Source organism: Rana temporaria, chromosome 10 (genome assembly GCF_905171775.1).
Source record: "Rana temporaria chromosome 10, aRanTem1.1, whole genome shotgun sequence".
NCBI lineage: Eukaryota > Metazoa > Chordata > Amphibia > Anura > Ranidae > Rana > Rana temporaria.
The window spans coordinates 74,665,153-74,691,222 of NC_053498.1; the positions used below are offsets into that span (position 1 = coordinate 74,665,153).

General features: G+C 43.5%; 1 protein-coding gene across 1 annotated transcript; it reads right to left on the reverse strand.

The window, feature by feature from the left end:
• Window positions 1–1,500: 1,500 nt before the first annotated feature.
• DPAGT1 (dolichyl-phosphate N-acetylglucosaminephosphotransferase 1) lies at window positions 1,501–21,783 on the reverse strand. The gene is made up of 9 exons (XM_040325500.1): window positions 21,504–21,783; window positions 16,135–16,255; window positions 15,071–15,284; window positions 11,514–11,660; window positions 11,214–11,298; window positions 5,750–5,938; window positions 5,513–5,600; window positions 3,845–3,997; window positions 1,501–1,999 (listed from the first exon to the last, which is right to left on the reverse strand). The coding sequence occupies exons 1-9, from the start codon at window positions 21,647–21,649 to the stop codon at window positions 1,934–1,936; spliced, it is 1,209 nt and encodes a 402-aa protein (XP_040181434.1). The 5' UTR covers window positions 21,650–21,783; the 3' UTR covers window positions 1,501–1,933.
• Between the last annotated feature and the right edge of the window lie 4,287 nt (window positions 21,784–26,070).

Sequence of the window (26,070 nt, forward strand, 5' to 3'; positions counted from 1 at the left end):
GATGATAACATTTGGTTACAAGTGGTTAACGAACTTTCTTTAACCAAGCTATTAACACAGTCAGGACATAAAGGCTTATCCCAATTAGAACTTAGCTTTGTCCCACACACTGCACATTTCTTCCTAGGAGGCTGGTTCTTATCATGGGCCTTGACCTGTTAAAATAAACAACACAGTTTGACCACATTACAACCAGCTAAACCTTCATTCACCACTGTGACAAGGTTCCTAGAAGGTGCAAAAGAAAAAACCTCCACCAAACAGGTTCACCACCTAGGGGGGGGGTATCTGGGGTAAAAATCCCCTACCTATCAGAGTAAGCCATGTGCCGTCACCAGGCCTTACCTGAGAGGTACCGGTGCCTGCTGGACCAGGATCGGAAATAGCCGCTGCTGCCTCCATGGTCCTGTGTAATCGTTTTCAGTCTCCCTGAACAAACACCAGCGCCGGGTCCTTCGAGTCTCCTCCGCGCCCTTTTTTGAAGTAGGAACGATACTTCCGGGCGCCCCCTGATGACGCGCTTCCGCCGAGAATACTCCTTCCTCTCTTTGGAACGCATGGAACCCGCCCCCTCAACGAATACCGGAAGCGGCGCGCCGAATCGATGGCGTCTCTCACCCTCGCGGCCACGCCACCCGGATCACCACAGGGAACGGATCCCACCGTCAACGGGGTCCGACTCTCGCCGAGCTCACGGCGGAGGAGACTCCAGCTACGCTCTCTACCCCTAGGGCCAGAGGAGTGCTGAAGGCTGAGGTAGGTTCTCTCACATAAAAAACAAAAACACGTTCCCTGATTGTATCTCCTCCCGTCCGGCAGGAAACACAAAAAACTGAGGAGAGGACCTGGAGGACCGCCTTTTATGATTGGGGGTGATTGTGTTTCCTGTCCCGGAGGGAGGAGCTACATCTACAGGGCTGTCCTGGAAGACGAAAGGGTAAAAACGTGTGCTGAAAACTGCCACCACCAGGCTCCCTTTTGATGAAAACAAATATATTATAAATGTTCCGATTTTGGCTCGAACACAGAGAGGGTAAACAAGATGGCAAATTTCCAAAATTTAAAACGCTAAAAGATAATTAGTGATACCCTGCTCTCAGAACAGCACACTATGAATGCACTCATAGTAGGTTGAGACCGTCTATATGAATTCTGCACCTAGTAACCAGGAAGAAGAGTCTTCAGTTTCTAAAAGAAATGAAGGCTGTATAATTGTGGTCTACACTCCAGAACATCTCATTAAAGTGAGATTATAATATATATATATATATATATATATATATATATATATATATATATATATATATATATATATATATATATATATATATATATATATATATATATATAATTACACACATATACCACATCTATAGTATTTCCCAAATATATACAGGGTATGCTTCCTGCTTAGAAGTGCAGCATAACAGTGGTTTATTGTTTCCATAAAAAAAAACATTATAGCAACGTATGCAAAAAAAAGAAAAAAAAAACACAGAATCAGCTTAAATAATGACATTTAAAAAATATATTAAAATATGTGCTCATGTAACATACAATAGGTTCCTATAATGATAAATGAAACCATACCAGACCAGCATGTAAAACAATGTAAAAAAAATAAAGTTTGCATATTTCTTCAGAAATAAACTTCATTTTCTTCCTTTTTCTTCCTTCAGTACAGATGGATCTCAGCAGCAGTACCCCTCCAACCACTGATCGTCTTAAAAGCGTCACACTTTAGAGCAACAGTACAGAAACAGGCAAGTCCCCAGTTCATAACATTTGCAGTTTTGGACGTTTCTCAGACATGCATGCTCCTATTACACCATTATCAGTGATGAACTTGTGTCAGCAAATTGATCAGAATGGTGTTTCTCAGGGTGGTTTAAACTTCACAGCAGAATCAGTAAAATTCAGTGCATGGTGAATGTCAGACATCATAGAAAAGGCGAACCAACTGATATCGGATTAGAAAGGCACAACAACTTCCTAGGACCTAAAACGTCAAGAAAAAAGGTATTATGTAATGAAGTGAAAAAGACAATTCTAAAATATCATACAGGCTGTAGCAAGCTAGGAGACCACTTTCCCTGTATGTAAAACTTCAGCTTGGGGCTAGAAGACCCTCATTTGACTTGGACCAGAGAGGTTCCAAAGAAAGACATTTAGATATGGCAAAGTCAGAAGGGAGTCGGATTAAGAACAGGGTATACAGAATTCTGAAGAGGCAAAAAATGAATACGATTTTACAGACCAGACTCTCTAAATATGGTGATAACATTTAGAGCTTTGCTTTACATTGCCACTGAGAGCTTCATTCATATATTTAGTTGCCACTAAAAATCTAAATATGAAATACAGAGCAATACATATAGAATAACCATTTGTTAAACACTGCTCTTTTAAGAACAATTATAAATCCCATAAAGCGATTGGTTTTCTTCCAAATCATTCGCCAAGGTAGTTGTAGGATGAGACAATGTTCAGCACTTGTGTTATAAACTACCAGGGCCAGTATCAAGTTTTTATAATTCTTTTATATATTAAAATGTAACGTAGTCGTACTGCGTAATAAGATTTAATTCTAGGGATGCCTCTTTCCTGATACAGATTTCCACTGTCTGGGTAAAAGGGGCACAAAAAACTGGGAGGACAGAAGTTTTTCTATACCATTGATTGAAGAAGGACTAGAGCAGTCCTATCTTACATTGTGATGACAGTAAACCTTTTGCCGTCAGACCACATTTTTTAGTTCAAGTATGCACCTTATACGCAGCCTCTATATACTTTCTTACTACAGCTTTTCCTAAACAATTAGGGCTCATGCACATTTGCACTAGGGGCTGTAAAAGTAAGGTTGAGCTGTGGCTTTATCATCCTCCAAAAACATAGCAAAGCAGCTGGATGGGGTTGTACACATGCTGTGGCTACTATGCTTAGCAGCTGTGGTCAAAAAATAATACCCCTTTGTAGCATTCGGGGGGGAAGAATGGCTGCCAAATTTCAACCATTCAAGTGAACTGCTGCAAATGTAAACAAGCCTTTAAAGGCATTCTAAATGCAGGGGGCCATCTCTTTAAACCCAAAAATCTAAAACAAGCAATGTTTTGACCATCTCTGGGCACACCCTAATCACCTAGTGTGTATTAGCATTATCGCTCTGTGTGCCAGCGGGAGATCAATGTGCCAGGGCCATATACAGTAAAACCTTGGTTTGAGAGCGTTTTACAAGACAAGCAAAATGTTTTAATACATTTTGCCTTGATATACAAGCGATGTCTTAATATAAGAGTAGCGTCATGTCACAACTAAGTATAAAAAAAAACAAAGAAGAGAGGAGCCTAAGTGTAGCAATATGGTTACATTTAATGAAGGTACAACATTTAGCAACGTATTGCTACACTTAGGAGGTGCCTCTCTTCTCTTTTATACCCTGTAAAAAAAATGCTTTGATATACAAGTGCTTTGGATTACAAGCATGTTTCTGGAACGAATTATGCTTGCAAACCAAGGTTTTACTGTATACACGTGTGTGTTTCAGCTTTGGGGTGCACGCCCTAATGCAATGGGCTGAGCATACCTATGGTTTTAACATATTCCAGTTGAGTGAGCAATGTAATCTTTATATTATTAGAATTTTTATTAAAGAGGTTAGAGAATTTTCAAATATAAATAACATATGCAGTCCACTGGTATTACAGGATCAGAATATTTCACACCGAAATGAACACAATTCAGTGAAAAATGTGCTTTTCGAGATATACCAAGAACTGCCATCAAGGGAGATGTGTAACTTTTGTGCAGAGGAGCACTGCTATAAAAACAGTTTTGTATGCATTACCTGAATGAAGAGTAAAACTATTGTTAGGCTCTTCTCAGAAGTTGGTCCAATCAGTTTCAGGACAAAGTTTATTAGGGTCATATTATTTATTTCCATAAATTCCTCATCACTTATATATCGTTTGACATCAATCACATGAAGAGATTCAGCAACCTAAATAGTGACATCACAGTACAAAAAAAAAAAAAAATAAAAGAAGATCTTTATATAAAAAACAATGACAAGCCACATATCTAATTTCAAATAATCCCTAACATTTTTACTTAAAGCGGAGTTCCACCCAAAAATGGAACTTCCGCTTTTCGGAACTCTCCCCTCTTCAGGTGTCACATTTGGCACCTTTCAGGGAAAGGGAGGTGCAGATACCTGTATAATACACCCACGGGGTCACTCCACTCCCCCTGCTTCCTTCTGGGAAACACACTGGTCCCAGGAGACAGCGAGGTCCACTGGGAACGCGCCACAATACTCCCACATGCGCAGTAGGAAACCAGACAGTGAAGCCGCAAGGCTTCACTTCCCAATTCCCTCACCGAGGATGGCGGCGGGGGCAGCAGAGAAACGAGAGATTGCTCGTCTTCTGCTGCCGACATTGTGGGCTCGCTGGACAGGCAAGTGTCCATTTATTAAAAGTCAGCAGCTGCAGTATTTTTTCGCGGGACCTCCGATTTAAAGGTGATCTTGCATGACTCCTTTGCACCCAGTAAAGGACCAGCACCTTGGGGAGAGTGCAGGCCTATACAGAAAAGGTAGGAGGTGAAGCTGTCTGTAAACTTGGGTGGGTACTCAGGAAATCGGCTAGTTTACTGAAAACTTCTACACAGTGGAGAATGGATAAAGCATAGATGTCAGTAAACCTTCCTTATAGACTTAGGGGGTTGTTTACGAAAGGCAAATCAACTTTGCACTACAAGTGCAAAGTGCACTTGAAATTGCACTTGGAAGTGCAGTCGCTGTAGATCCGAGGTTAACATGCAAGAACAATAAAAAAACAAAAAACAAAAAAAAAAAACAGTATTTTAGCTTGCACAAAATTGGATGAAAAAATCAGCAGAGCTTCCCCTCATTTCAGATTTACCCCTCAGATTTACAGCGACTGCACTTTCAAATTCACTTTCAGTGCAATTTCAAGTGCACTTTGCACTTGTAGTGTAAAGTGGATTTGCCTTTCATTAATAACCCCCTTAGTGTTACAGAGCCTAGGGTTTTTTTTTTTTTTTTTTTTTTAAATATATATTATCTGGTTCACATCAGTATGGCTTTGCAATTGCTCTACTCCAGTGTGATTTCAAAGCCGCAGATCAGTGCGTACCTCCGATTTCATTGCGGCTTGAAACTTAATTTCACAGAAGTCTAAGCAAGTTGCAATGAAATCTGAAATTAGTAATGCAGGAACCTTTCTCAAAGCCGCTGCAACATGAGCGGCAATTTGAACAGTTCATTGCTGTCAATGGGGTTCGACTTGTCATGCGATTTGGAACTGTCAAGTTGCATGACAAATCGCACCGGTGTGAATGAGGGCTGACAATCTATGAATTTAAAAGTCAGAGAAACAAACCTAGAAAAACAATGAAGCCAGTAAAGTAATTTATAATCTGCATACTCGTACTAAAATATTAACAAATAGCCTGTATAGATAGGTTATGTGATTCATGAATTTTAAGTCACCTTTACAACTAATGCTCCAATTGCTGATAGATCTTTTGATTTGAATTTGGAGTAACTCATAGTAAGCTTTCCTGTAGGAGGATCAAACCTGCAAAAAAATGAACAGGCCAGTTAGTGTCAATTTGTCATAAGCATTATACAACAATGGAATTTTTGTTTGTGATGCTGTAAAACAACCAATGTGTGCAGACACATAAAATCACATCAGAATCAGAATCATCAGAATCAATGCAATACCTTGGAAGCCGATGCCGTGGACATGGGATTATGTGCAGCAACTGTGGCAGAGAATAGAGGAAATTTAGGACTTGTGGAATGAAGAAAAGCAACATAGTTTTACTGAAGTGCCCAACAATGCCAACAACAGCAAAGGTCATACCAGCAAAATAACAAAAAGTATCACCAACAAAAACCCTGGAAGGGTACCTATGAAAAAGAACAAAAGAAAATGTATTTAGAAAATGTAAAAATGGATAGCAATTGAAAGAACAGATTATAAAGAAACCTTAAAGCGTTTTGTTAACAAAAGGGATCTTGTTCCTTTAAAGCATTTTATACATCACAGTGCTTGTGCTGTGTCATTTGGCCCCCTGTAACACCTGGGTGATCTTGCTTAGCTATACCCTCCCCTTTGTAAACAGACTACAGTGTATCATGGCTGCTGAGCCCTGACACTGGTCAGTTTACGTGCCTCAGTCATCTGCAGCCCTCCTGTCTCCTCTGTACTCTCCCCCGCCCCCCCTCCCTGCCTGTCAGCTCGTGACAGAGCCCACCCCCGCAACTCTTGCTGCTCAAATAACTTTCACATCTTCATACCATCCCCTCTGTGTTCTAATCCTGTGTGCCCCTGTGAGAGCGATTTTGTTCCCCCTTCTACTATAAAAGGGCCTGCTATACCTAATTTCACAGCTCTTCTCAGTGATCACATGATTGTCTGGCTCCCTCTCCTCCTCTCCCGAGTGACATCAGCGGGGGAATCTCAGCCCCGCCCGCTGCATCTGTCAGATGGGGAGAGGAGAAAGCCATCGATCACGTGATCGATGAGAATAACTGTGAAATTAGGTATAATATTAGATATAGATATAGATATAGATATAGATATATATATATATATATATATATATATCACACAGGATTAGAACACAGAGGGGATGGCATGAAGATGTGAAAGTGGCTTAACCACCTCCCAAATTAGCAAAAGATTGTATGTCAACATGTAAAAGAAAACCTGTGGTTGTTACAACAGAAAAAATCTGGCTGAATGTTATGACACAGCAAGTTTTGCAGCAAAGCACCCCAAATTACCTTAAAACACAGAGGAGGCAATGCAAGAGATCTCTTTATCAATGTGTAATTAGCCCCAGTTTGCTCACTTGCAACTTCCCATTGGTCATTAAGGCCATCCACCACACTATGTAGCCAATAGGGAAGTAAACAGAGCAAAAAAGGGGTTTACTATATATCAGTTGGCAAGTAGCCTTTTTCACTGCAGCCCTCCCTCGCCCCTAATATTCATATAGTTCCTGGGGTTTAAAGTGACTACGTAATAAGAAAAGGCTTCCATTGCCAACCTCTACTGTTGTCTGGCTGTCAAGCTTACACTAATTTACAGCATATTTGTTCCAGGTCTGTGATTTAAAGTATTGACACCTATGGACAACTTTCATATCCCCAACACTTTTTGTACAACTTGTCAATTTATAGGTAAGTAGGGTAATTTACAGCAAATCTGTGCAAGCAGACACTGGGAGGTGACTGAGCTACTTTATCATGCAACATACAGTTGCCTGTGGTGGGTACTTTCTTTAAAAAGTGAAAATATTTAGATATACAATACTGTGCAAAAGTTTTGGGCAGGTGTGAAAAAAAAGGTTGTAAATCAACCACTTGCTTACTGGGCACATATACCCCCTTCCTGCCCAGGAGAAATTTCAGCTTTCAGCACAGTCATGCTTTGAATGACAATTGCGCGGTCGTGCGACGTGGCTCCTAAACAAAATTGACGTCCTTTTTTCCCCACAAATAGAGCTTTCTTTTAGTGGTATTTGATCATCTCTGCGTTTTTTATTTTTTGCGATATAAACAAAAATAGGAAAAAAAAAAAAAAAAGGTTTTACTTTTTGCTATAATAAATATCCAATTAAAAAAAAAATATATATATATATATTTTAGGCCGATATAAATTCTTCTACATATTCTTGGTAAAAATAAAAATCGCAATAAGCGTATAGTGATTGGTTGGCGCAAACGTTATAGCGCCTACAAAACAGAGCATAGAATGACATTTTTTTATTATTTTATTTTTTTACTAGTGATGGTGGCGATTTGTGATTTTTGTCAGGACTGCGATATTACGGCGGACACTTTTGGCACATTGGGACCATTCACATTTATACAGAGAACAGTGCTATAAATATGCACTGATTACTGTATAAATGTGACTGGCAAGGAAGGGGTTAACACTAGGGGGCGAGTAAGGGGTTAATGTGTGCCCTGCTAGGTGATTCTTACTGTGGGGGGAGGGGACCGATGGTTATCCCTGTATACAAGGGACACACCATTGGTATCCTCTCCCTGACAGGACGTGGATCTCTGTGTTTACACACAGAGATCCATGTCCCCATCTCTGTGACTGCCGATCGCGGGTGCCTGGCAGATATCGCGGCCGCCAGGCACGCGCATCGGCACCCGAGTGACGTGGCGGGCGTGCGCTCGCGCCCCCCAGTGGCTGGAGGCCGTATATAGACGGCCTCCCTGCATTTTAGAGCCACATTGTGGCCGTAAAAACTCGTCGGGCGGGTGGGAAGTGGTTGAGAATGCTTTCAGACATAGAAGTGTTAAAGTTTATTTTTATCAATTGACAAAATGGAAAGTAAATGAATAGAAGAGAAATCCAAATAAAAATGTGGTGTGACCCTTTGCCTTCAAAACAGCATCAGTTCTTCTAGGTACACTTGCACACTCGGAGAAGATCTTGGAGAACTAATCATAATTCCTCTGTGGATGTAGGCCGACTCAAACCCTTCTGTCTCTTTATGTAATCCCAGACAGACTCGACGATGTTGAAATCGGGGCTCTGTGGAGGCCAAACCACCACTTCCAGAATTTCTTGTTCTTATTTACACTGAAGATAATTCTTAATGTGATACTAAAGTCCCGTTTTCTTTTTTGTGTCAAAATGATAAAAACATGTTATACTTACCTGCTCTGTGCGGTGGTTTTGCACAGAGCAGCCAAGATCCTCCCTTTCTCAGGGTTCCTCTTCGTCGCTCCTGGACCCACCCTCCCTTGAGTGCCCCCACAGAAAGTAGCTTGCTATGGGGGCACCTGAGCCGAGCTGCAGCTCTGTGCGTCCATTCAGATACGGAGCCGTGGCATGGCCCCCGTCCCCTCTCTCCTCATTGACAGCAGCGGGAGCCACTGGCACTTCGCTGCTGTCTCGGTCAATGAGGAGGGAGAGTCCTGAACAGCCGAGTCTCTCATGCAACATCGCTGGATCGAGATGGGGCTCAGGTAAGAATTAGGGGGGCTGCTGCACAAAGAAGGCTTTTTATCTTAATGCATAGAATACATTAAGATAAAAAAAAAAATCTTCTGCCTTTACAACCACTTTATGAGATTGGCTGTATGTTTGGGGTCATTTTCCTGCTGTTGATTAAATTTGGGACCAATCGCACACCTCCCTGATGGTATTGCATGATAGACAAGTATCTGCCTGTATTTCTCAGCAATGAGGACACCATTGATCCTGACCAAATCTCCAACTCTGTTTGCAAAAATGCAGCCCCAAATGTGCACGGACACCTCCACCATGCTTCACTGTTGCCTGCAGACACTCATTGTACCACTCTCTTTTGACTCATCAGTCCAGAGCACTTGCTGTCATTTTTGTGCACCTCAGTTCCTATGTTTTTGTTCACATTCGAGTCTCTTAGCCTTGATGCCACATTGAAGATATGGCTTTTTGGCCGCAATTCTTGCAGGAAGACCACTTCTGGCCAGACTTCTCTGCACAGTAGATGGGTGTACACTAGAGGTAAACCGATATCGGTCGGCCGATATTTGGCATTTTCTTTTTGTGAAATCGTCATCGGCCGATTATTGTGAAAAAAAAAATCAGCCGATTCGCGGCTACAACAATATCTGGCCCGCATGGCCGCCTGCCCTGCAGTACTGACCAGTGCCCCCGCTCCCACACGGCCACTACAGAAGGGACGGAGAGATTTCACTGGCATCGCACCGCCCGCCCCCTCCCTCAGCGTGCTGTATTAGGGAGAAACAATCATTGGCTTATTACAACTGCCGCCTGACTTAGTAACTCCCCCAAGCAGGAAATCGTGGCCAGCAATAGCTCGGTCTTCCTTCCCTGCTGAGGCGGAGCCTGCTGGCTGCTTGTATTACACTAAGTTGTACTCAATGATTGGCTGGTTAGCTCATCAGCATGCACTGTGCCCCCCTTAAAAGTGAAACCTGGCTGAGGCTGGCATTGAGAAAATGGATGAGGGTGACTCTGGGTGTATATCAGAGTTACATTGTGGAGATCCTCTTCACAATGTAACTCTCATCCTCATTCATTTTCACAATGCACTGCATATCAATTATTTTCATTACCACAACGCACCACCACCCAGCCCTCTCCACAACGCACCACCACCCAGCCCTCTCCACAACGCACCACCACCCAGCCCTCTCCACAACGCACCACCACCCAGCCCTCTCCACAACGCACCACCACCCAGCCCTCGCCACAACGCACCACCACCCAGCCCTCGCCACAACGCACCACCACCCATCCCTCTCCACAACGCACCACCACCTACGCCTAGCAAAAAATAAAAATAAATCGGCCGCAAAAATCGGCATTATATATCGGCCGCCATGATTTCTGAATAAAGGCATCGGCCATAGAAAAACCCATATCGGTCGACCTCTAGTGTACACAAGTCCCACTGGTGCCAGTTCTGTGCGGATGGCACTGCTGGATATCTTCTGATGTTGAAGGGAATTAAGCATGTCCTTCATCTGCTGCATTAAATTTCTTTGGACGACCACTGCATCTATGGTCCTCAATGTTGCCCAATCAATAGTATCCTAATGCCGAGAAATAATTTCATCATGCCATACCATCAGGGAGTGTGAATGACTCCAAATGTATTCTGCAGTAGGACAATGACCCAAAACATACAGCCAATATCGTTAAGAACTAACTTCAGTGTAAATAAGAACAAGGAGTCCTGGAAGTAATGGTTTGGCCCCCACAGAGCCCTGATCTCAACATCATTGAGTCTGTCTGGGATTAAAAAAAAAAAAAAGAGACAGAAGGATTTGAGGCAGCCTACATCCACAGAAGATCTGTGGTTAGTTTTCCAAGATGTTTGGAACTACCTACCTGCTAAATTCCTTCTTTTAAACACTGTGTGCATGTAAAAGAATTGGTGCTGGTTTGAAACTAAAGAGTAGTCACACCAAATATTGATTTAATCAATTTTTTTTGTTATGTTCACTAACTTTTGTAAATTGATGAATATATATTTTTATGAAGTAGGCTTACTTTATAGCACTTCTCCACACCTGCCTAAAACCTTTGTACAGTACCAGATGTCTGCAAATCACTGGATTAATGCAAATTAAAACAAGACTGTAAAAAATGTAAATGCGATAAACACAATTCTTGATATGCAATTTCAGAATTAAATCTTACCAGTTATGGTACAGTAATCCCAGGGTGGTGAAGAAAAATGGAATAAGAAAGTAAAGTGAAAAGAGATGATCGTCATGGCAGTCACCTATTAGAGACAAGATCAAAATATCTGTAAGTAATAGAAAACATTTAAGCCTGCAAAAATCACTACAAAAAAAAATATATATATTTTATTATTATATACCAAGCAAAAAAATAAATAAAACATTTAAATAAAAAATATTCAGCCTTTAAGCAACAACAGGGAACAAGTTCATGCATCAGATATATATTTGATATTCACAAACACCACTTACTCACCACTGAGCTCTGCAATGTTAAACACAATGATAGAGCCAGCTATAATTAAAGATTGGCCAGCTTCAAGACCATTGATTCCTGCCAGAATGTTGATTGCATTGGTACAGAAGACAGCTAGCATACCCATGTAAACATAGTAAAGAATCCCTGTAGGAAAAAAATAAAATAAAAATTATCAAGATTTAATGTCAAATCAAACCTAAATCATTTTATCAAATGACACGACATGCTACAGCCCCACACGAAAATATAACTGTACTCTAAAATAATTTTCTCTATCCAGTTGCCATCGGATAACATGAGATCAGGCAGGAGAGTGTATGCTGGCAGATCAACTTCATATACACACATATCCTTGTGGCTAAGGCACACGCCATGAGCCGTGCCTACTTCAATGTGAACATCTATGCGATTCGATTCTGGTGCGGACCAAAAAAAAAAGGGTCCTGTGCGAGTTTGGTCCGAATGCGACGCGATATTAGCCATACTATCTGTATGGCTGAAATTACATTGCAGGGACATTGCGGCTCGGTTCACACTGTTGCCGCATCTGTTGCACAGCAGGGGTCCGGTGCGTACTGGTTCACCGTTTCAGGTCCGATTTCAGCCCAAACTGTGGGCTGAAATCGAACCTGAAAGGCACCAAAAAAAGCATGCGTTTTTTCCTGCACACTGCACCACTAGCTGCGGAGATTGTTGAACCGGCTCCATAGATAGCCAGTCCCATTCTCCTGCTATGCAAATTGGATGCAGGGAAACATGCATTCAATTCGCATAGATGTGAACCGAGCCTGCATGTGATTTGCACTGAAGTTTGAATCACATTTGATCTCGTAGAGCGCAAAAGTGTTCATTTTCATTGGAAACTGATTGACACAAAGAGGAGCGACAGTACACAATGATGCACGATTATTATTGGCATATACAGCGGGTAAAATAAGTACTGAACACGTCACCATTTTTCTAGGTAAATAGATTCAGAAAAGGTGCCATTGACAAGAAATTTTCACCACATCGGTAAAAACCCATACAATCCATACATACAAAGAAACCAAAAATAATTTCAGAAATAAAAGTTGTGTATTAAAATGGAATGACACAGGGAAAAGGAATTGAACACATGTAGAAAGGGAAGTGCAAAAAGGCATGGAAATACACCAGCTAAAACCTATAAGTAATTAGAAAGCAATCCTGCCCCTTGTCAGTGCAAATTATCAGGTGGTGGCCTATAAAAAGGTGTCTCATTACCAAGGTGTCACACGAGAGACATCTCATGATGGGTAAAAGTAAAGAGTTCTCGCAAGTCCTTTGCAACATTATTGTTGCAAAACATACTGATAACATTAGTTACAGAAGGATTTCTAAACTTCTGAATGTTCTAGTGAACACTGTTGGGGTCATAATCCGGAAGTGGAAAGAACATAATTTCACCATAAACCAGCCACAACCAGGTGCTCTCCATTTCTGACAGAGGAGTGAAAAAAATTATCAGAACAGTTGTCCAATAACCACTTGTGGAGAGCTTCAGAAAGAGCTGGAATTAGCAGGTACAATTGTTTCAAAGAAAACACAAAGTGTTTCACTTAACCATCATGGCCTGTACTTATTTTACCCGCTGTATATGTGAGGGAATGGATTAATCTTGTGTGCATTCCTGGTCCTCTGAAGTGGGTTCATTACTGTTGGTCTGTCTGTAAGGGTGGAAGGCACTTCATCCATCAGAAATCTCTGCTTTTGCTGTTTTTACATTGTATCAGCTAGAATAAGGAAACATCTTTCACTATAAATGATACAGTATCAGCTTTTTACAGGCACGTGAAGACTGTGTGCCAGAATACAGATGAAGTGCTGTGTTTCTAGAGGACAAGTGGGGTGGTCAATACCCCTTTATTTTAGTCATTTTGTTGTGGATTAAAGATTCCCTATCAAGTAATAAGATAGGATCGTTAGAGGATCATTTATACAACACATTATATATATATATATATATATATATATATATATATATATATATATATATATATATATATATATATATACACACACACACACACACACACACAATTGTTTGCCATTTTCCTGTATAATTGTGCAATAAAATGGGGTAACTGCAGAACAGTTTAGGATCTTAGGTTTTTCTGTCTTCCATCACAGATCGTGCTGCTGCACAGCCCCTAGGGGGCACGAGTAGAAGGATGTCATATGGTGTCCTCCTGGAATAATGGTACTCTGCCCGGCCGTAATATTATAATAGGCTGGGCAGGAGGTGGCGATTAATAAAGTGTATTCCAGGGAAATGCAATTAGTGGACCTCCAGCTGTTGCAAACCATGCCTCTGCTTCTGGGTGTCATACTTACAGGCCGTCAGAGTCTTGCTATGCCTCATGGAACTTGTAGTTCTTTAACAGCTGGAGGTCCGCTAATTGTATATCCCTGGTGTATTCGATAAATTAGTGTGCTCATTAGTCTGCTATATTATTCTTATTTGTGGGTTTACTACATATGGAATGTTTGGTGTAACAAACCCCACCAACATTGGTGGCAGCTTCGGGTGAGTGGCAAATGCATTTTTTTTCTTATTTATGATACAAGTAAAACAATGTTGAAAGGCCTGTGGAGATAGTGCCCCTGGAGTGGCAGTCCAGGGGTGCCATACATTGCACTGAGTTTGTGAGGGGCACTCAATGTGTGGCACCTTTTTGGTCACTAATCTCCACATACACCTTTTTGACACCTGCCGCTAGGGCCGGGCCTTTTGGCTAGGACCAGTGGAATTTTTGTTTCCTGGCCGGAGGGCCGGCCAACGTATTGCACGTTGGTCACTTTACCTCACTCTCCCATCTTCCTTTTCCCCACTTTCCTTTTTTATTTTACCCCGTGTTTGTCTTGTTTTGTCACTTTTTTTGTTTGGTGCTTGCACTTTTAGTGTGGCGAGTAGGGTGCTGGTCCTCGGGCCTGCCTCTGAAAGTCTTGGGAGTTGGTGGACATGGCCTTCTGGCTTAGTTCGCCTGCTCTCATGGGGTCTCCCTTCGGGGGAGCCTCACCGAGGAGGGTTCTGTTTCGGCAGTCCCTCCGAGGATGTTGGGTCCTTGTGGCTTCGGCTGCTTGGACCAAGATGGGTCCATATGGCTACGGCTGTATGGACCACTGTTACTCTTTTTCCTGTCAGGAGCCTAACGCCCCGGGGAATCAGAGCTGGGTCCTCTTTTGAGGACCATTTGACGATGGCACCCGTCGCAGTTTTTTGTGTTTCACTCTTTATGTGTGTGCACATTTTTTCCTGTACCGGGTGGAGTTTTTGGGTTGTGTTTTGCACGCCACAGTAAAACAATGTTTGTGGGGGATTCACATATGGAAGCTTCCACAAACAAATATGCATATTCAGTGGCCTCACATTTCACTAGTGCAACATTATCATTTTAATTAGCTTTAAAATCTAAGAATTGGATGTTAGAACACTGTCAGGATCAGTACACTGTCCTATTTTGGTGCAGAGTCCATGAATGTCATCTCTTGTATTGCCAAAACACTACTAAACAAGTATAAAGCCAACTCACCGAGATCCACATGAAGCCCCAGAAGAGGTCTGAATGGCTTGGGTACTACAATGGTAGTATTGCCAAATGTAATAAAGTACACCATAAGAAGTGGCAGTGAGGCTGCAGTGGGCAGCAGCAACTTGTGTCGCCATCGCAAGTTCAAGACATCATCCGCAAAACCCAGAAAGATCATACAGCAAATGGCAAGTAATGAGCCAATAAGAGCAACAAACTAGAAGTAAAACATTGAAATAGAAAAAGTGAGACGATGCAAAAAGTAAGATAAAATCTCAATATACAAAACTCACATTAAGCCCAGGTTCACACTGGGCTGCGGGAGTGAAGCGGTGCGAGTTCAGCTGAACTCGCACGGTTTCACTCCCGCTGGCAGTCCCGATTTCAGCCGTGATTACAGAGACATCTGTGCAGGTTTCAATGTAAATTGCGTGCCGAAATCGCAAAAAGTAGTACATAAACTACTTTTTGAAATCGGTGCAGTGCCACAGATGCAGCTTCGCACCGATTAGGATGGTGTCATTGCTGGCAAATGCCACCGATTTGACATGTCAAAACGCAGCAGTGTGAACCAGGGTACAAGGCTATTCCATCATGTCTGTATTGTCTGATGCTACAACAGCTAGAGCTCTGCAATCAGTGGGGACCAGAATTTGGCCAATTATAGAGCTCTACCTGTAACTAGGGGGGTAAGCATCCAATGCTCTCATACACAGCAGAGGTCAATCTCTACAGCTCAAAAACATGTCAGACAATAGTAAAGCCTTTATAAATGCATGTTTTTGCTGCACCCTCTGGTTTTATGTTTCATCTAACGTTGATTGACCTTTAGGTGTTTAACAGAGCTCAAGCAGATCCACGCATACAAGCTGATTCAATAAAGCATTACAATGCATAGTCAGTAACTGTAAATTAACTCTAATTTTCTGTGAGCAGCGATAATCAATTCTGGGATTGGTTGCTTTGCACCATATATCCCCTTTAACATACAAAGTAGTTTGTAATGAAGTTTAATAGTCAATAAGATCTAATGGAAAGAGGAGAACAAGGTAGAACAAAACCATTACCTCATGGTGTGGGAATTCTCTACACTGCTCTTCAATGAAACAGCTCAAGAAAGGAACAGGAATGAAGAAGAAAAGGATCAGCAGAAACACTGCCCCGCTAATCACTCCTTGAGACTCTGGGCTGTAAAAACATAAAAAACATACAAACTAGTTTATTGCAGGGGATACAAAACAATGAAAAATCAAACTATCATTAAACCACCAAACCCCAAAAAGCATCATTCCCACACTTCTCATATTGCTGATGCGTTCTTTTCAGCAGAATCTTCCATCCAAACTGATGTCTTCTTCACTTCCCCCTATAGGGTGCCAATTCTGCCATTCAGAGTCTCCCTGGAGCCCCAGTGTAGCCTCCCTAATGTGCACAATCCCAGTTGGGGTCATGTGCTGCAGCACTAAATTAGTCTGTGTGCCAACCAAAGCCCATGTGCCAACCCATCCCCTGCTCCTCCCTCAAGGCCAGCGATTGTTGACAGCTCTGTTCTAGATACACTCCTGGGCAAAAACATGGCTGTTTAGGGTGTTGCCATACACTCTCCAAACAGAATTTGGGGAAGCATAGAAAAAGACTAAAAGGCATCCAAGTACTGCTAAAGAACATGTTTGGGGCAAATGGGTGATTTATTATTAAAGCACATGAATGATTCAAGTGGAGCTAGAGAGATTGATGGGTTCTTTTTAATGAGGGTTTACTTCTATTCTAACATTAAAGGCAGACTTGAATTTGAGGGGAAATAAAATCATAACTGTAAGGGACCTTCAGGGTCAAGGTTACACCGACAGATGGACCACAGCCCTGGACAATACCCTGTGGCTAACTTATTTTATTACACTATGTGCCTAGGTGAGCACCTAATGCAGGGTCCAGTGCCTGGAATATCTTTACAAGCTGACCCCCTTTCTTCCAGGGGAAGTCCAAGTATGCATCCAAGAAGTCACCAATCCGGAAAGCTTCAAGTTGAAAACTGCTACGGCAATGTAGCACCTAGTAAACATGCTACTCAAGTCTTGATTAAAAGGTAATAAAGAAAAAATAAAATAAAAAGCAATGTTTTTTTTTTCTCAGTGCTGAGAGAAGTTAATTCGCAACCTGTTTATTCAAAACAATTACATTCAAACTCCAGGTTTTGTGTTATTTTAGTCGGGCCAAGCTGGCCCAAACAAGCCATTTCCTTCACGAAGAATTGTGGTCACTGTATAAACAGTATGTAGCCTCAGATGTGTTCTAGCAGCAATATGGAGACTTCCCGTTCCATCCGATGAACAAAACTGAGTTGAGCCGAGCAGTGCTCTGCCATTTACATGAAGCCTTGAATTTTTTTTTAATGAATACAGGGCTTGCTCTGATTGGCCAGGGTTAAAACATGATGTAATTTATCTGCCTCTCCACCTCAGGTAATCAGAGGAAGCTTTGTATTAATTTAAAAAAATACAAAGCTTTCTGTAAATGACTGAGCAGCACGATTTTCTTTCGGAAAAGGGATATGAAATTCCCTTACCACTGCTGAAACAAAGCACTGTATGCAGCCAATACTAGGGGTGTTAAATAAAATCGCAGCATCACGATTCAGACGTTTAGGATATTGTATGTCGGGCCGAATCAATCTCTGATGACGTCATCCTTCGCTCCGTGCAGTGCTCTGTGCCTCTCCAGGAGAATCACAGATGCAGAGCCTGTATAGTGGATAAAGCTCCCTCCCCTTCACTGAAGCAGGATGTCAGCTGACGAGCTGACAGCCAGTACAGTGCATGGGGGAGGAGCTTGAGGAGACCCGACATCAGGAGAAGCTTCACTGGAGGCACTGGACGGGGGGGGCGGGGGGGAATCGACTGACACCGAGAGCTGGTGAGTGCCAGTGTCACTGATCTCACCCCTCCACTATCATCACCCCTCTGCCCCTGATCCCACCATCCCTCTGCCACAGTAATCGTGATGCATCAGGATAATCAAATCTTGAGACCAGTGGAGATGTGCACCCCTAGCTAATACTACACACAGTTTATACAGCACAGACAACAACCGCATTTATTAGTAAAATAAATGGTTAATTTGCGCCAGCTTGGCCCAAAAAAAATTAAAACTTTTTTTTTTAAAAGTGATAGTAAAGCTGGAGTTGGGCTTTAAGACTTGACATGTTGCGTATTTATCTCCTTGGTACAACCTAAACTTTTCATAGTTTATCCAGAAATTGCGTAATATATTGTGTTTGTGTGCATTAAGATTACCTTTAGTGTATTGTTTACTGAAGTTTTGCCCTTGATAAACCATTGTGCTAATATTGTGCAACAAACAATTGAAACGGAACTACCAACATTTTATTCTCCAGGTTCTCGGCTTTCAAATATATAATGTTCTGGATGTTTTAGGAAATCTTCAGATCTAAAATACATTTTTTAAACATATAAAAACGGCTCTAGCAGCAAAAATGCTTAAAAGCTTCCATCATGCTCTTTAAAAGATCCATAACTCTACCCAACATCATTGAGATCTCCCTGCCCTAAGGTCTAATATACACTTGTGGCAGGAAGGGGGCTTCTGTAAAAATAGATGGTTCAATGATGGTATTACAACCCCCCCCCCCCCCTTGATCCAACATAGCTGCCACAGGGGGGGGTTATACTCATCATGGCAGCAAAGCTATTCCCAATGGCCACAGCAAAACTTCTACCCAGTTGCCTTCAGTGGACAGTGCTGCTGCTGATTAAGGATGAGCTCTGGCGTGTTCGCACAGTACACCTGCAGAGCCCGCCAGGAAGTCCGCACCCGCGCTAATCACAGCCAGGCAGACATTACCCGATCTCTGCAGCCGAACATCGCACAATGTCTCCCTGGCTGTGATTAGCGCAGTGCGGGTGTCGACTTCCTGGCGGGCTCTGCACGTGTACTGTGCGAACACGCCAGGGCTCATCCTTACTGCTGATCAAGACCCATTCAAGTGAATGAAACCTGCATGCAATGCACACGATTGTGGCGTGGGCTTACAGGGTTAAAACTGGCAGTGAGAAGAGGACATATCACCCCAGCTATGGTCAACCACCTTCTTAAAAGCAATTCATCATGGAACACTTTTCAGAGGGGTGGCGAGGAGAGAGGAGAAAGAACCCCTTCTTGCTGACTGTACACTGCAGCCTCACAGAATTGGGTCTGCATATCTGAGTAGCTGTTCTCAGAACAGAGAGACTGAGCTCTCATCAAGAGTCCCGGATCCTGCACAAAATATCGAATACCCAGAGGCCCAGTTCCTGTTTAAGGATGAGCTCTGGCGTGTTCGCATATGACACGTGCAGAGCCCGCCAGGAATTGTGCACGGCGCTGCGCTAATCACAGCCCGGGAGACATTTCACGATCCCTGCAGCCGAGCATCGGGACAATGTCTCCCTGGCTGTGATTAGCACAGCGCCGTGCACACTTCCTGGCGGGCTCTGCACGTGTACTATGCGAACACGCCAGAGCTCATCCTTATTCCTGATCACCTGATTGCTGGGATAGCCTCCAATTGGCCGATTGCCACTGTACAGCCCAGTCATGCGTTTGTTTTCTCCACTTGACTGGAGAAAAAAAAAAAAAAAAAAAGATACATTGTATGATACAGCTGTACTTTGCCAGAGAAGAAAAAAGTGAAAACAAAGCAGGGCATGTAAAAATAAATACATAAGGAATAAGAAAAATAACTAGGTCAGGGTTTGATCCAAGTCAGGGTCAGTGCTAAGCTTAGGGTGAAAAGGTCATGGTCAGAGTCAAAGGTTAGAGATGTATTTTAGGCAGAATTATTATTTATTTTTATATAGTGTCAGTGTGTTTTAGGCAGGATAAAAAAAACAAAATGTGCACTATTGTTTCTATATGTGGCATCGCTGCAATTGTCAGCAGCTGAAGAATTTATTTTAGGTTGTTCTTTTGTGGTAGATTATGGTAATAGCAAGAAATATACAGCTTAAAGTGATTGTAAAAGGAAAAATTTGTATTTAAAACACAAACAAAAAAACAACAACAACAAAACAACCATGTCATACTTACCTGCTCTGCGCAGTGGTTTTGCACATAGCAGCCTCTTCTGGGGTCCCCGCTGGCACTCTGGGCCCCTCCCCCACTCAACCCGCTTGCTGTGGGGGCAATAGTGCGTGATCACTCCCGAGCCGCCACATGCATCCATAAGACACACAGAGCGCACGCTCAGCCCTGCCCCCCACTGGCTGTGATTGACAGCAGTGAGAGCCAATGTCTCCTGTATCTCAGCCAATCAGGGGGGAGAGCCTCAGGATGTAGATGGGGCTTATGTTGGTATTGGGGGGCTGAGAGGGGGAGCTGCACACTGAAGGATCTTCAAACTTCATGCATAAAATTCAGCCTTCACAACCACTTCTAATTTTAATCTAGTGATATCCATTACCATTTACCACCAAATGAAAGGCCAGATTCAGGTGTTAGGATTCGTTTCATTGTCGGTTACCAAGGGGTTATATACCATGGGCTAGATTCAGGTAGGGGCGCGCAATCTAACGGCGGCGCAGCGTATCGTATTTACGCTACGCCGCCGCAACTTACAGGAGCAAGTGCAGTATTCACAAAGCACTTGCTCCGTAAGTTGCGGCGGCGTAGCGTAAATTGGGCCGGCGTAATTCAAATGTGTAAGGGGGGGGCGTGTTTTATGTTAATGTATGTTGACCTGACGTGATTGACGTTTTGTACGAACAGCGCATGCGCCGTCCGTGTACATATCCCAGTGTGCATTGCTCCAAATGACGTCGCAAGGACGTCCAGCCCTATTCGCGAACGACTTACGCAAAAAATTCAAAAATCAAAGCGGGAACGACGTCCATACTTAACATCGAGTGCGCCTCACAGAAGCAGGCACAACGTTACGCCGAAAAAGCCTTACGCAAACGACGTAAAAAACGAACGCCGGGCGCACGTACGTTTGTGAATCGGCGCTATCTAGGTATTTTGCATACTCTCCGCCGAAAAACAACGGAAGCGCCACCTAGCGGCCAGCGTGAGAATGCACCCTAAGATACGACGGCGTAAGAGACTTATGCCAGTCGTATCTTAGGCTAATGTCGGCGTATCTTGCTTTCTGAATACAGAAAGAAGATACGCCGGCGCAGCTTTGAATTTACGCGGCGTATATAGATACGCCGCCGTAAATCATTGCTGAATCTAGCCCCATGAGTGTAATTCTAGCTCTAATAAGTTCTAACCATGAAGTAGAATGTTAGAAGTGCCGACACCTCCATGTATCTCCTATCAGAATACTTATAATAAGAGCTGTACTGTGCCAGTCTATTAGTGGAGTGCAGTGACGGGAGATCCCCAGTCCTTGTATACTCGGTGCTGGCTGTCAGTGTATACAGGCATCCCATAGACTTACACGGGCTCTCTGCTGGATTTGTTCATGTCCACCCCATACAGCTTAGCGGAGATGAAGTGTTGCTTGAAGGCAGGGATGAGGGCGGCCGTGGCCAGGCCGCCCAGTACAGAACCGGCCACATTGACAAGCAGCGGCACTATAGCCATAGTGAGAAGACAGACTACACACAGTTCTTCCTGCTCCAACTCTGCCCATACACATCATTCTCTTCCTACTTCCGCCCTCTCCTCAGCTTCCAGCACCGTACGTGCACACGTGTTCCTAACCCAGACCTGCGTGCTCGTCTCCATGCGCGTCCCCGTGTCCCTAAGTCACAAAACGCATGCGCTGTGTCCAGCTCTTCTTACTGCTGACATTGCTGAATAGATGACATTTAACTGAACACTCACTATGATCAGGGAGCAGAGTCTAACTGGAGTTACACTTGTTTTCCCCCTTTGCTGCCTGTAGTTGGGATAGATTCACATTACTGCGGGTGGGAAGAGTGCAAACTGGAGCAGTGCTATTTAAAATAGATTTATTTTGCTCCTTGTTTCATCATTGAAATGAATAGGCGCCTTACACATGGGCCCAGGGCAGCCATTACAAATTTTGGTGCCCCTGTATTGTCACATTCTGCTGCCTATCGTAGAATGCTGCGGAAGTGACGTGGCTGCCAACTGCGCATGCACAGTGCGTTCCAAACGCAAGTGCGATGCGTTCCAATAGATTTACGACAGTACACACCAGCGAACCCGGCATTCAGGGCGACGTGGAATTAGAGGAAAGTGGCTCTGCTCGCTCGGCCTCCTGACTCTTTTTTTTAACATCCTCCAATCCACGGGGATGTTAAGGAAAGAGCCTGGATGCCGACCGAGGTTTCACTGGTGTGTACTGTCGTGAACCCATTGGAGCGCATCGCACTTGCGTTTGGAACACATCGCGCCATCGCAGTTGGCCGCCACGTGACTTCCGCAGCATTCTACGATAGACAGCAGAATGTGACAACTAACCCCCTTACACAGCTTTAGGCAGGAGCAGAGAACCTGGGGGGGCCTCCTCTCTCCTGGCGCAAGATGATAAGAAAGTGGTGTCATCTCTTCTCTCTCCCTCTCTCCTGTCACAAGATGATAAGCGGGATGGGGATGGTGCTGACGAACAAAACAAAGTCAAGTCTTCTCTTCTCTCTCCTGCTGTGAGTTGCTAAAGTCAGATGAAAAAAAATAATAAAAAACCGGGGGGGAGTCAAAACGAAAAAATAGAATTAACTAAAAAAATAAAATGGGAGGGGGCGACCGGGCCCTTGGGGATCATCGGGCCCCTTACAGGTGTAATAGCTGTACCCCTCTGATGGCGGCCCTACATGGGCTGCAATGGTCTGAACCAAGCAAGTATGCTCACACCAGCCCCATAGTGATAAGCTCAGGCATATTCAGATCCTAGTCCAAACCCACCCGAGTGATCCCGCCAGGAATTTGTCCCTCTACTAAGCCAATCATAGGCGGTTGAGGCATTCCTTGTCCAACAGCCGCAACATATACAAGGGGCATGTATACGTGTGCCAGAAGGGCCGAGGCGGCCTCCTGTGACTGGCAGCGTGCAGTGACAGCTTTCTGAATGCTTCATTCCGCTGGGTTCAGACTAGGATCCAAACAAGCCTGAGCTCATCCCTAATGAGGTAATACTTCACACCGATGCAACGCATTGATTTTTACTGAAAAAATAGGACAGGTTGCATTCTTACAACATATTACATCACACCTCGTTCTGTGCGGTGCATGAGATGAGATTTGTGACATTTCAATGTTAAAGTACCCAACAAACTGCAATGGGCACATTATAAAGCGCATAACATGTGCCTGCTGGTGAGAGCGTGCCCATATACTCATCTGGAAGAGTACATTCATCCAGTGAGTAAAGCCCTGTACACACGGGCCAGAATCTCGTCAGGAAAAAAACGTAGTTTTTCCTGACGAGATTCTTGGCAAGAATCTCTTGCCGCCCGAGTGTACAGACACTCTTTTCCAAAGAACCGCGGTTCTTTTGAATGGCAAGAACGCGGTGACGTCATCGCGTACGACGAGCATGGGCACGTCACATTCGATGCCGTTGCCTCCATCTTGCTGCACCCTACCTATGCCTAGGAAGCTACCGTGCATGCGTCAAAGTCATTTCGAGCATGCGCGGGTTTCCAAGGCGACAGGTAAGTATACACACTCTCGGGTTTCTCGTCAGGGAAACACTGCCGAGAATCACAACAAGAAAATAAAGAGCAGGTTCTCTATTTTTCTCGTCGAAAGATTAGGCAGTTTTCTTGACGAGAAACCTGAGAAACCTGAAAGCCTCGTACACACGTTGGGTATATTCGGCAGGAAAGCTCTGCCAGCAGTTTTCTTGCTGGTTCTTGCCAAGTAAACCGAGCGTGTGTACGAGGCTTGAGCTTTAACAAACTCCACATTTCTTAGAGAGCAGCCTGCTTCTGTTTGTGTATTCAAATTTTGGTTTCACCCATAGACTTTTTATTTCATACATTTAGTTTATTTTTTGGGCTTTGTGTACAATTTTGAATATTCAGTCTCAAAGCAGAATTCCACCCAAAAATGGAACTTCCGTTTTTCGGAATCCTGCCCCCCTTCAGCGTCACATTTGGCACCTTTCAGGGGGGAGGTGGGAGAAGATACCTGTCTAATACAGGTATTTTGCTCCCACTTCCATGCATAGATACCTGAGCCACCCGTGGGTATCTATGCCATTTCCGGCGCCTGAGCCACCCGTGGGTATCTACGCCACTTCCGGCGCCTTCTTCTTCCCCCCTCCTGCTCTTCCCCCATACAGGTCCCAGAAGACAGCAGGGACCAGTGGGATCGCGCAGCACGAGTCGCGCATGCGCATTAGAGAACCAGGAAGTGAAGCCGCAGGGCTTCACTTCCTGATTTCCTTACCGAAGATGGCAGCGCCCCCCACCCGAGAGCCGAGTGACAGATCGGCTTTGGGTTCTGATATTGCGGGCGCCCTGGACAGATAAGTGTCCTTATTTTAAAAGTCAGCAGCTGCAGTATTTGTAAAAAAAATAGGCGGAACTCCGCTTAAAGAAGAACTAAACCCTTTAAGACAAAGGTACAATGAGCTAGTATGCATAGCATACTAGCTCATTGTGAAGATGGCGGCGCCTCCACCCGAGAGCCGAGTGACAGATCGGCTTCGGGTTCTGACATCGTGGGCGCCCTGGACAGGTAAGTGTCCTTATTTTAAAAGTCAGCAGCTGCAGTATTTGTAAAAAAAAAAAATAGGCGGAACTCCGCTTAAAGAGGAAGTAAACCCTTTAAGACAAAGGCACAATGAGCTAGTATGCATAGCATATGCATACTACGCATAGCATAGCATGCGTATTTGTACTTTCGACTTTTGTGTGATGGATTTGTGTACTAACCATCAGAAAATCTGCCAACAAACTGTTGTCCGCTGAAAATTTACAAGCCTATCATCCAAAATTTTTTTGGCCGAAGGTTTGGCAACAATTGTCAAAAGGAGCGTACTAAGGCCCCTTTCACACTGGGGCGGGAGGCGCGGTGGCGGTATAAAAATAGCGGCGCTATACTGTCGGAATTGCCGCGGGATTCGGCCGCTAGCGGTGTGGTATTAACCCCTGCTAGCGGCCGATAAAGGGTTAATACCGCCCGCAATGCGCCTCTGCAGAGGCGCATTGCGAGCGGTATTGCCGCAGTTTCCCATTGCAAAGATATGTTGGCGTTCTGAAATAATGCCGAATGTCGTCCTATAACAGCACTAATACATGATTTTATAGATGTTTTTTATTTATTTTGTGTAATAAATATTGTAATTTTGTACCATCAAAGGTGTGGCCATTCCTCTCTTGGTACCAGTAAAGTCCAATATTTCATTGTTTTTTCCTAGCAGAATTTCCAAATAGACGAGGTACCCCTCTCACAGCCTAACTTCTTCCTTATCGATCTGTTTAAGTTTAAAGGGGTTGTAAAGGTTTGTTTTTTTATTTTATAAATAGGTTCCTATAACCACTTGCTTACTGGGCACTTAAACCCCCTTCCTGCCCAGACGAAATTTCAGCTTCTGGCACTGCGTCGCTTTAACTGAATTGCGCGGTCGTGCGACGTAGCTCCCAAACAAAATTGACGTCCTTTTTTTCCCACAAATAGAGCTTTCTTTTGGTGGTATTTGATCACCTCTTACTATAATAAATATCCCAATTTTTTTTTAAAAAAAAAACTTTTTTTTTTTTTTTAGTTTAGGCCGATACATATTCTTCTACGTATTTTTGTTAAAATAAAAATACAAATCGCAATAAGCGACTGGTTTAACCAATCTTATTTTTTTGTACAATTCTCCTTTAAGGGGGCGTGGCAAGGGGTGTGTCCTATGCCTGCATACTTTTGCTGATAGGTGTCCCTCATTCCCATCTCAGAAAGTTGGGAGGTATGTATATACTGTGATTCTATACTTTCCAAATATGCTGCAGAAACCTCCCGCCACTGAGTTTGGCTGCAGCCATTTTAACTGTGGGCAGCTGAAGCTGCTGCCTGTTTTCTTCATGGATTTATACAGACACACA